This window comes from Vollenhovia emeryi, unplaced genomic scaffold, assembly GCF_000949405.1.
Source record: "Vollenhovia emeryi isolate VEMERY1.0 unplaced genomic scaffold, V.emery_V1.0 DF939278.1, whole genome shotgun sequence".
Lineage (NCBI taxonomy): Eukaryota > Metazoa > Arthropoda > Insecta > Hymenoptera > Formicidae > Vollenhovia > Vollenhovia emeryi.
Genome location: NW_011967088.1, coordinates 153923 through 166056, shown reverse-complemented (window position 1 = coordinate 166056; position 12134 = coordinate 153923). Strand labels below are relative to the sequence as shown.

Genomic DNA, 12134 nt, shown 5'->3' with positions numbered 1-12134 from the left:
GTACTTGCACCTAGTATATAAAACTAATTAATTTAGTTACTATTCACCATCTTAATATTTTACCAGAATAATGGTTAAAAGCTTCATAAATAATAGTAAAATTTTTATGCTGGTTGGCATCACTATGACTATGTGGTTGTTATTCTAATATTATAGTGATAATTACTATAAAAATGATATTCCTGACTATAATTATTTTACTATGCAATTATAGTCGCAAATACTACGCACTTTTCTCTCAGTGCAATACTTGCACGCTGTAGAGCAACGTACAAAATAATATAATTGCAATTGTATACAAATATATTAGCTCAACTTCCGAATAGCCCCAACCTCCGAATTTGATGAAACTTGCTGCCATTGTAGGCCATTAGATAATATGTTCACACCATAAAGGATCTTTTGCGGAAACAAACAGGAGCTAAGAAATAAAAAAATAAGAAGGATATGTTTGTAAAAATTTCGCTAAGGTCAATTCATATGACCTTGATTTTGACATATGTTGTTAAAGTTATTATAGAATCTATATATTTTAATTCTGTGTAATTTTTAATATAATATAATTATTGTAGTAGCGAGCTTAACTTTCGGAAAATTGAGATTTTTCGCTTTTGATTTGCTGAAATTTCCAACTAAAGAACCTTTGTATGTACGAATTTTGCATTTCTGGCAACGCCGCTTCGACTACCCCTCTTCAAGCACCCTTCCGCAGTTCTAGGGTGAATCATCCCCCGTCCTCGAGCTCCGACGATAATGCGAGTCCCCGCGCACTTTGTACCGTCGAAGGAGGTCAGGTCTTTGTGTCGGATGATATAAATTTATGCGTAAGGAGAAGAGGGCCGGACCGTGAGATATAGCGGTAACGGAGGAAAATGTCATGGTGGAGAGATAAGCGATCGGACGGATTTAGAAGAACAAGCGGGGAAACATGCTGAAGTTTATGGAACGAAGATATGTTACGCGTGGACATTTGTATTACTACTGCGACTGTTCTCTCTCTTCTTTTTTTTCATCTTTCTCTGGGATACAAATTGTCTCCATCGCAAACGGCGCGAATCGCACATTTTTTAAGCGCGACATATTGATTGGAAGAAATTCGTGTGTAAGGTCAACATCTTAAACAAACTCCGTGATAGCTAAAAATATACTACACATGTCTAAAAATGTTATACAAATGACGGGCTTTCTTCACTCGTACGCTGAATCTTTTAATCCCCATTTGTATTCTATCTGTTATTTGAATTTATCGTTACCCAAAATTTATGCCCCATTCGAAATATAGCTTATTCATAAGCTATAAAAAAGCCAGGGGAAAGTATAGGAAAATATAGCTGTAAGATTGTACGGATGTAAAATGGAAAAATCGTTCGCGTGTATTTCCATGCTTCTGACGTCACAATCCAATAACTGATGAAACTGACGATAGCTCGTGATAACTGACGAAGACGAGGACTTCAAAGACGTAGATTTACAGAGACGTTGATTTGCATATTTCCAAATGGATTCCGTTTAGTTCAAGTCTCATCAACAATCTTGTTACGACTGCAAAAAGTTAGAATAAAAAAAATGTCACCTCGGACTGTGTGGAAAATAAATTTGATAAGGAACGCCCGAGAAATTAACTGATTAACACGTTAGTTCTGCTAATTCGTCGGAGAAAATATTTCTCGCGTCGCCCCAAGTAGTAGTTCTCTCGAGCAGTTTTCTATCGTGAGACGCCAACTTTCGCCCCCGTGACACTTTGACGAATATTTCGGGGACAGCGAAGTTATTAACTCGCGCGAATTTAATTCCTAATGCCGTCAGTGTCTCCGACGGCTTACCATTGTAATTCGTGAACGGGCTACGTAATTGCGGTCGAATTTTATAGGGTGGAAAGACGAGGACGCTTCGATATCTTTTCTCATTTCGCGTAAACGGCGGACGCACGCGCGGGCGCGAATAATTACATTGAGAATTTTCATTCTGAGGGATTTCGCTCTGAGCTCAACGATTATCTTAAACTTCTTGAAATCTGAATTTCTCGAGCGTTCCTTATATATAAAAATTTATTTTCCACGCAGTCCAAAGTGATTTTTCTTTTATTAAAACTTTTTGTAGTCGCAACACGGTTATTAATAAGACTTGAAAAGTATCGACTTTGCGAAACAAGTCGTTCGATTCTTTTTTCAAATTTTGCAGAAAGTGCACGGGACAATTTTCCTTTCCGTATCCACGTTCCTCGAGCAAGTTCCTCTTCGAATATATGAAGATGCATTAAAGTAAAAGATTAATTTGAGGCAGCCGGTTTCTGATCTGCCGACCGTAGTCATTGTGCCCGTATTATCGTGTTTTAAACGAAGTTTTAAATTTTACGGTTCAACTTTAAAGTCTCAAGTTTCACGGCGAGCCCATTATCTAACGTAATTTACAGTTCCAGAGTAAATCATCTCCGTGATACGACGCTACCTGGGACAGCGCCTCGGAGAAAAAGCGATGACTACAAAAGGAACGTGAACGTGGAAAAGGAACGGAATTGTAAGTCCCGAGAGCGAACATTATTACGTGTCATTAACGTCATCTATCACTCACTCGTTATAATCGCTATTGCCGCAACAATTGTACATCATTCATACGCGCCGCCAGTTTAGAGCGAAGGTAAAAGAGACTGCGTTAAATGCAGTTTAATAACGTCGGACGTAATTTAGACTGATATATCCAGTTCAATTAAAACTCGTTTCGAGGCATCGAAGTAACGGGCCAAGTTAATAATTACATTACGCGAGATAAATGGATCGTTACTGATAGGAAGAAACATTTTTAATCTACGACCAGCCTGAAACTTGCAACAGAAAATTCTGCATCAAATTAGGATATTGCAATTAATAAATCGCCATTTCTTCTTGACCTCCGTTTTATTTCAACGTCCGTGAAGCGACGGACGAGGGATCCTGGGAAGAAAAGCAACACGGTCCCTTCGCGGGGATGAAATCCATACCACCCACGTGCTATGACGTGTTCGACTTTTACCCTTTGCGCCTCTCTCGGTGTTTCCAGAGATAACACTCACACAGATGCGGAACATCCAGCGCAAAATAAGCCGCGCGCATGCGAGGCGACGTAATATATATTTACGTACGCGTCATTTCGCTCTGGCGCTTTCGGAACGACGGCCCGAAATCGCCCCCTGCTTAATGGAACTACCCTTAACAAAATGGCGACTACTCGGGCGAAATTGGGATACGTACGATGTCTACACTGGGATGCCGCAAATTGCACGAAGTCGTGATAATTTTTCGCATGCTCGGATCGAGACGGCCATCAGAGAGGAACTCGACGTTCATCCAGGAAGACATCAAGTACGAGGTGGCTCATCCGTGAGCTTGACAACTTTACGTTCGACGTATCGACATGATAAACGATAAATATCAGACCCCGTGTAATCAATGAAGAAGCGATTACAGAACAATCGGGCTGAATTTAACGTTTGTTGGGAATTTGAAGATAATTTTAGACACTTTTTCATTTTACTCAAAGTTTATATTTACGCATCATAATTGTAAATTTATTACTGTGATCCGTAGGATACATTTGTTGGGGATATTAATTCTTTTCAAACTGAACAAACGCGTTGAAAAACAGTGCAACTTGCTCGATTAAATAAAACCTGAGAATTATGCGGTGAAATTAATATGTTAAGATACAATATGATAAACACCAAGTTCTACAAACAACGATTGTAAAAATCTCTAGAATTTTAAGTCCAAAAATTCACATACAGTAGAAAGGGGGATGCTGGAGTGATACTACACTTTTTGCACCTTTTGCACCTTTTGCACCCAGAGCTGTCAGTTCATGGAAACATTTGTGTAATACACAAATTATGTGGCTTTTGTGCACAGACCGAAAGTGTTCCACTATCAGAGAACAACATGGAATCATTAAAACTGAATTTAGAAACCTGACAAAAAATCTATTTACTTAAGTTATAGGTTAGGTAACCTATAACATATTTAAGGGAATAGATTTCGTTTTAAGCTTCTACACTTAGTTTTAATGATACCATGTTGTTCTCTGATTTATTGCGAATAGTACAACACTTTCACGAATTGACAGTTCTAGGTGCAAATAGTGCAACAAGTACAAAATTACTCCAGCATCCCTTTAGCATTGCTAACTAAAATTCTAAGAATTTCTAGAATTTTACGTTTCCGCGAGGTTGGTGCGGGCCGCGAACAATGTAAAAAGAAGAAGTAATTAATTTTTGTGCCATTAATAAAGTAACGTAAACTGTGATAATGTTCAGAAACACAAGAATTCGAAGAACGCGCGTAAATAAGACGATCACAAACATATCTCGACGGTTTCGTTTTACTCGTATCTTTTAACCCAAAAAAAAGAAAAGAAATTATAAGCAATCGATTGTGCCTCCCTTTTGCAGAAAATTTCGACGAGTCGGCGAATTCTTGGGGAGGAACCGCTTCCAATAATTTTCAATTGTGCGCCACCTCGTCCGATGCGGACGGACGTGCGGCTGGACTCAGGGCCGAGCTGGCCGTTTCGTTATTATTCGTTTCGCTCGCTCTCCATTCGACTCGAGCACATCGCTTCGCCGACCATCACCCGTTGCTCGGCAACCTCTGACTCGCGACGTGTCGTTATATGATGGCGGCGGGGGTGGATAACCGGTGCGGCTGTTCAGTCTCTCTCCCTCTTTTCCCACCCCGCCCCTCTCTCCCTTTCTATCTCCCTCTTTGTGCCTCCACTGTTCCACCGAGGCCGTCGAGTGGCACTCGTTGACCAAACGGTCATTACGACAAATGTTAGATATATCTTGACGACGCCATCAGATACTCCGCGAACTAGCACGAATCGGACGGGGTGTGTATGGGGTGAACCGCTATAACCACCCTTCACGGCGAGTAGCGCTGTTGGCACCTATCCATACAAGCTGCAGCTGCTGAATTATGCTCGCGCTCGTTTGACATAATTTTCGGTCGAGAATATATGTGTAATCGATAATCAGACAATATAGGGGAGACATGTGTGCGGAAAGTAACAACTTATTCAAGTTGCCCGGGACGAAAATGGCTCGTGGAATATCAATCTTAACGTAACAATTTGCGCCATGGTACATTTGCATAACTGATCCCTCGAAACGCCATCCGAATACGCTTAATCTGTTATTCGTAAACTGGCGCGTGTAACAACGAGCACTTGGGCGATTGTTAAAGCGATCCCTTTTCATTGCGATGATGAATTTTCCAACTGGGTTAACGACGCGAGAAATTTACTGCATGGCTTGATTCTAAGCGATCATCCAGTTATCACCGTCCTATGCGTGTTCTTAAAGTTTACACAAGATAGAACGAAGAGAGCGTAGATTGAGCCCGTCGAGGGTCATATATCTCAACTCATTAATTAAAATGATGCTATCATAATCTGCCGTGCGATCCTGCGTTCCACGATGATTAGCAAAGATCTCGTAAATTTCGCAGAGAGCGCGTCGCGAATCTATTTATTAATCATCTTTATCTACCTCGCAGCGGCAACGAATGTGCGCGTATAAATGTGGCATGATATAAAAGAAGAAATGAGACTGAGGCATAGCAAAGTCTTATTGGGAGGAAAAACTTTACTGCTGTCACGTGGAAAAAATCTGGGCAGCCACCCGCGATATTTAATGACGGGTACCGACAATATTTTGTCGCCGACTACCTGCTGTTCTAATCGTAATAAGCCAACGGCAAATCGTCCGTTGCAACGTAAACGATAGTTATTAATAAGAGAAGATGAAATTGCTATCTGTCGGCTTTTCGGAGCACACGGCCTATCGTTGATATCACGACTCGGTATCGCTGCGAGCTGCCCCCGAGAAAGTTAGAACGGCATATCGCGCGGACAGCATCTGAGAAAATAATCCGAGTTAATTCCATCGGAGCCGACACACATCTCGGGGCCAACTTGTAGCGTTAATTCCAGGAGTCCCCCGGAAAGAGAATGGACACGGCCATACGCAATAAATAAATCCAATAAAAGACACGCGAGGCAGGGCGAAAAGAGAGGAAAACGGGCCGGCCAGGCTAACTGCAGGAGACGGAGAGGAGACGGGAAGACACCGACAAACGCGGAGGCAGAGACAGAACCCGAGGCGCGGAATAGCGCGAGGGTGAGAAGAGAGAGACGTGGACGCGGGGGGCTGAGAGCGACGGGGAGGAACGTTGCGGGAGCGAGACGCATCGACGGCGGGAGGAGGGGGGGGGGGGGTTGGGGAACGGGGTGGCGCGCGCTATCGCGAACCCCGCCGGCGAACGCGGCAGGATGCCGAGGTCGACGCTATCGATTGGCGTCGGCGTTTCCTCGTCGGTATCTAGCGGTCGGTGCGCGCTCTCGCTCTTCCTCCCTCCCCCTGTCTCTCCTGCCCGTCCCCGTCTCTCTCTCTCTCTTTCAGCCGCGGGGTAAGAGGGGGATGGTTTTGCCCCCCGACGCCCCCCGTCCCTTCCCTCCATCTCGCTCCGTCGCTCGCTCTTCCACCCTTCCTCCTGAGCCACCCACCGCGGTAACAGGTGTTGGTCTGGCCCCGAACTCGTACAAAATCGATGGGCGAGAGCCGGATCGGCGTCGCGAGGGGTTTCCCCGCCGATCCACATCCCCGCCCGCCGTTGCCCCGCCGGCCTTCCCCCTTAGCAACCTCCGCGCGATCCCCTCGAGCGAGGAGGGTGACGCGTAAGAACGGGGGAGCGAGAGCGAGAGGACGCGAGGCGCCGCGGCCGACGGAGAGGCGACGAGACAGGGCAGGGGGTTGGAAGCGCGAGTTACGCGGCCGGGGGTGGCGGCGAGGGGAGGGGGCGAGAGCTGCACACGAGCGCGGCAGCGGCGGCGAGGACGCAGGCGCCCGGGACGCGGGGCGACGCTCGTCGGCGACGCTGCATTGGCAGTTGCACCCCAGCCACACCCGGTACGAGCCATGTAGTCGGGCTACCCTCCACCGCGATACACGGCGGACAATTGTTGCTTCTGCGCCTACAGGTGGTACATCTTCGTCTTCGATCTTCGCGGAGCTCGTCGGTACTCGCGTCCGCTGTCGCCGGGTGTCCGGGGATTCCGTCGTCGTCCTCGTCGTTGTTCCCACCGTTGTCCTCATCTTCGTAGTCGTCGTCGTCGTCGTTGTCGTCGCCGTCGCCGTCGCCGTCATCGTCGTCGTCGTCGTCCTTGTTCTTGTCGAGCCGTCGTTCGTTCTTGTTCCACGTCACCGCCGTCGCCGTCGCCGTCGCCGTCGTGGCCGTCGAGGTGCTCGTTGTCGTGGTTACGCCTCGTGTATATCCGTCCGCCGTGCGAAACCGCCGGTAGTCCGCGTGCTCGCTGAGCGAGCCATCGTCGCTACGGAATCCCGGCCGGAGCCTCCGGCGAGGAAACGTAAGAGGGAAGGACGCGAGCGGCGCCCGCGGTGAGACCAGGAGAAAATACCGTGGCTTCGGGCGCGCTCGTCGGCCAACTCGCCTTCGACTGCGACTGTGTGCACCGCGTACAGGGTGCGAGAGCGCGAGCACGGGGGTTGCTAGGGGGTGCGCGCGGGATTTCCGGGGTTGCGGAGAGGGCTAGAGGGAGCTATCGACCACACACGTAAGGCGGCGGCGGCAGCGCTCGCACACACCGGCGCACACGGATACACAACATCGCGGACCTGTTGTCCAACTTGTTGCTCGTCCCTGCGAAGGCACACCCGCCCATCTCCGGAGTCGAAGGAGAGCTTGTTTTCGAAAAAGGAGGCAGTGCCGGCCGCGAAGAACCGTCGGGCCGCATACCGGAAGAGCCGCGCTCCGACGATCGGGCTCCGACCACCCCCGGAAGCACGAGCGTGGGCGAGGATGGAAATGCGGCGAGACTGAAGCTGGCAGCTGCGACGGGACGTCTCGACTCGTCGATTCAAGTTGGATTTCGAGCAAGGAAGAATAGGGGAGGTTGATGAACGCGTACGATTTTTACCCCGAGTGTATAATTTTGTGCGAGCTTGACACACAGTGTTCGTTCAACCGGAAAGGAAGTTGGGATTCATCCGGCGAGACCTCCCGGTTCTCAACGAGCTCGGAAGAAGACATCGAGGAGGATTAAACGCACCGGAGAGCTCCGCTTTTTCGTCCCCAGAGCTTGATACTCGTCTCCTACAATTCTAGAGGATTAATGGCGCGCGCCGAATAATTCAGAGGACCAACTTCTTATAGAAACTCAGCTATTCGCATCCAAGCTCTCGTTTACCGTAAACGCAGCGCAACGTCGACCAGAGAACTCGCATTTGACGACGACGAGCAGGCCGGACTTTGATAACCGAAGCAGCGGGCGATCGTTTTTTAATCGCATCTCTCGATAATCAAACGGAGCCGGTCCCTCAGTACCGGGGCTCAGAGAAACTCGCGTGTACATCGTTCACGGTTGGCTCGCAGGCAGGTTCAACGTCCGTCGGCCGGGAGCTCCAGGTCCGGTCGCGATGAGGACACTATCGTCCAGGCACACACGCCCCGAAGCAGCGACGTCGTTGGGAATCATCGTGACGACGTATCACCTGGAACAACCGGGCGAGTGAATCCAGAGCGACGGGAACCCCAACGCGGATACGCGCATTCCCGGTGACGCATGTACTGCCAGAAGCAACGCGGGATAACGAACCCACGGCGGTGAAGCGGAGGAAGAGGGAAAGGGCGAAGGTGGGAAGAGAGGAAGGGAGACAAGCTAGATGGGCAGAACGCGCACGTAGAGGTATGCGTACGTTTTGCGAAGGACGAAATACGCGGCGGGCATGAGGCCGGCGCCGTAAGGGGCATGTAAATCTTCCACCCGTGAATATACAACGAAAGCAATACTACAAACAAGGTAATCTCGAGGAACAAAGCAGAGGCAAGCCGCACACACGCAGACACTTTCTGCCACCCTCCCGTGATCTCGCACCTAATCTCCGCCGTCTGATCGCGCGCTTCAGAATCACCCCGGAACAGCGTGCCATTCCATCCCCTCAGCTCGAACTCGATCATCGCGATCGACGGTTCCTCCCAGCTCCTCGCTTCACTTAAGAGATATTTTAATATGAATGTATACACGCGCATATAGGCATCGCGATCACGTACGCGCTCACTCTCTCATCCTTGTATATAGTTATACAAAAAAATATATATATACATTTATACGCAGAGTCCTATTGAATAATCGTGCAACGACGTTTAGGATTAAATCAAGCGACAATTAGCCAGGACAGCTACCTCGAGCTGAGCATTTTATCCTTCCCGAGGAGATAGGCGTCCTCGCGCCTCCTTGTTACAGGAAGAGATTTCAAGTGGAAGGAACGATTGGCACAGTATCAGCGACTGATAGATCGATACGAGGCGACCATGTCGCGCCTCAGGATATATGAGAGAGCGCGCGCGAATGGGACAAACGATTGGTGTATCGACTGAGACACGTCGTGTGCGATCGTCGCGTTGATCACCGGGAAGATAAACCCGGCGTTTTTCCGGACATGAAAACGAGCGGAGCAGGACAGTTGACGGTACGTTGAACGGTATATACATACAGTGCGCCGGCGGGGAGCTGCGAATTCCTCGAGGAGGATTCGCGCGCGATACACGCGATTGGTACTGCGCGATCGTGGCGCGGGAACGCGGCCGCAATAAAGCGCGTCGTCGCACCGAGGAACCGAGGAAGGAAAGATAGTCGGGGCTCAAGAGGGTTGTGTTTACCCCGCGCGGTTGTTTGGTGATCTTAGAGCGATACTTCGATATTAATCCCGGAAGGAGGACGCCGATCAGCCAAGATGCCGCGGTGCTACATGGTAAAGAAGGCCCTGTGCAACAAGTACATAACCAGCGTTGCCAGAGGATTTGAGAGCTGGGGCCGCGGAAGGAGTACACCATCGCCAACCACCGTGCAGCTGCCCGTCTCGCCTGTAGAGGGGTGCGCTGCATCCCCTGTTGCACAAGGTATACGCCATACTCCGAGTACCTCGCCAGGAACCTGCGCGATCGTTGATCGCTGGTTTGTCGAGTTAACCGGCCCTTCGATCGGACAGAGCGTCCGGTGCCCGCGTTTTCAATTACTTTTTACTTCTTTCTAATTCTGCACGGAAAGAACTTTCTCTTAAAATTTGCCCTGAAAATCATGTAATCGTGGGACAACATGGCATTTAGAAGAACTTACGAGTTCTTTAAAATTTTACCATTTCAAACAGTTCTCATATAATTCTTCAAAATGCCATGTTGTCCCATGATTACATGATTTTCAGGATAAATTTTAAGAGAAAATTCTCTCCGTACAGGAAAAGATACAAAGTTAAACCGAAATTAAAGTTAATCTGCCTTGGTAGAAATGGGTACAAAGTGGTTCTAAACTGGACAGGGCCGAAATGAGATTAAGATCTTATGTAATATAATATAAGAAAATATAACTCACATAATATATATAGGAAAGTCCCTTATTATGAGACAGGCTCCTAATACGAGATAGTTTCTGTTAACTTAATAGGCATCAGCTGTTGATCACCATGAATTTTTTGCTCTTGAAGTGAAATCTGTTTGGTGGAAAATTTATTGTTAGATTGTGTAGTCGTTGCGAAAGAAGATTTGTGATTGATTTTGGGTGTTGAAAACCCGCTACTTTATATAATATTAGAAACCTATCTCATAATAGAGGACTGTCCTCTACATATATTATAAAGTATGCGTATCTTTCGATTAGTAATTTAAAAAAAACGCGACGGTCACTTTTCTCCTTATTTTTCATTATTGTTTCAGCGCTTTAGTGGCATTTTATGATATTCACTTTGGCGCATTGCGCCGGCCTGCGTTTATATCGAATTATCAAGTGATAATGGTGCCGCACGCCGGCCGATGCGCACCGCGTAATTCCCGACAATGCGTTACCTGGTCGCAACAAAACGACCTTAATTGTCGGAATTCTCCGTGGCGTTACTACTTGTACGGCGCATCCGCCTCTCGTGTGAACGGCGAAAATGGTATGCGAAACTTGTCGAGGCAGTAAATGCAGTTACAAAGGCGGCGCTCAGAATCATCGTAATGGCAATGCACGTTTATAGCGTCTCGACGGGACAGAGAGGCGAGAATTTCGAACGTTCGCGCTGCAATTTGCAATTGACCGAAATCATTTGAGAAAGCAATTTCCGAAAGAAATAACGAGTCTTTGGTCGAAACTTTGTTGGATAAGTTTAATGCCCGTGTAATAATTTGAGATGTGAGAAATGTGATATCCAAATATTCTAAAGTTAACTTGTGGGATGCACAATTGTAAAATTCGGAATATCATTTTCCCGTTTCCCTATTTCCCACTCTCTTCTTTTTCTACAGCTTTCAGCTATTTATAGAGAGAAAAATGAAGAAGGAAGGAAATCTTAATTTAATAATTTTTATCTTATGTACACAATGCGTGCGCGCGTGTATTTTATTTTATACATTACAGTTCTTTTACGAGCCATACCTTAAGGGGATTCTAAAGCCGCTGGCGATCTCGATCAGTGTCGATAAGATAGAAGACGGAAATAAAAACGTCAATTACAGACATTTTTAATTCCAAGTTCTACTCGGTCCGAGAAATTTATAGCCAATCAATTTGCAACTTTTACAAAAGAAACAGCAATGTTATTAGCTACACATTACTCAGATCGAAATTTTGGATCGAATTCTAGCATTGCCAACACGTACCATGGCTTTATTGACAATCTGACAAATGTTTGGCAGCGACCTCTCTCGAAAAAGTCTACAACTATCTCTACACGCTATAATGCTCTTTTTCTCTTCTTCTATACTTGGATTTCTGGACTTGCGTTTATTAGAAGTAACCTTTTTCCTAAGCTATTAATCTTACGAAAGAAGAGTTTGCTTATTGTCACTAGTAATGATTAAAAATTGAGACGGGAAACTTATAGTCAACCCAACTGGCTAGTTAATTAATTAGTTTATTACACAACGTTTCGACCCTATTCTTTTGGGTCCTTTTCAAGTGATACTGCAAATCAACAACAACAACAACCCAGTTACGAAATAATGTAGGTTAATAAGCAAAAAGGATTTAGTTAAAAAGTTAAAAGTTAAGTAACGCACCGAAGTCAGTCATCGGCGTCGAATAAGACAGAGTCGAGTTATAAAATATATGTA

At 46.6% G+C, this 12134-nt stretch overlaps 1 protein-coding gene and 1 pseudogene across 2 annotated transcripts in view; both read left to right on the top strand.

Moving 5' to 3' along the window:
* The first annotated feature begins 647 nt into the window (after positions 1–647).
* LOC105559371 lies at positions 648–5987 on the top strand (annotated as a pseudogene).
* Positions 5988–8406: 2419 nt separating this feature from the next.
* Positions 8407–12134, top strand: part of LOC105559365 (B-cell lymphoma 6 protein homolog) — a 14812-nt gene continuing 11084 nt past the window's right edge. For both annotated transcript variants that reach the window (XM_012007595.1, XM_012007594.1), the window contains exon 1: positions 8407–9947. In XM_012007595.1, coding sequence (XP_011862985.1) covers positions 9782–9947 — 166 coding nt within the window. In that variant the 5' untranslated portion in view covers positions 8407–9781. The remainder of the gene's footprint in view (positions 9948–12134) is intronic.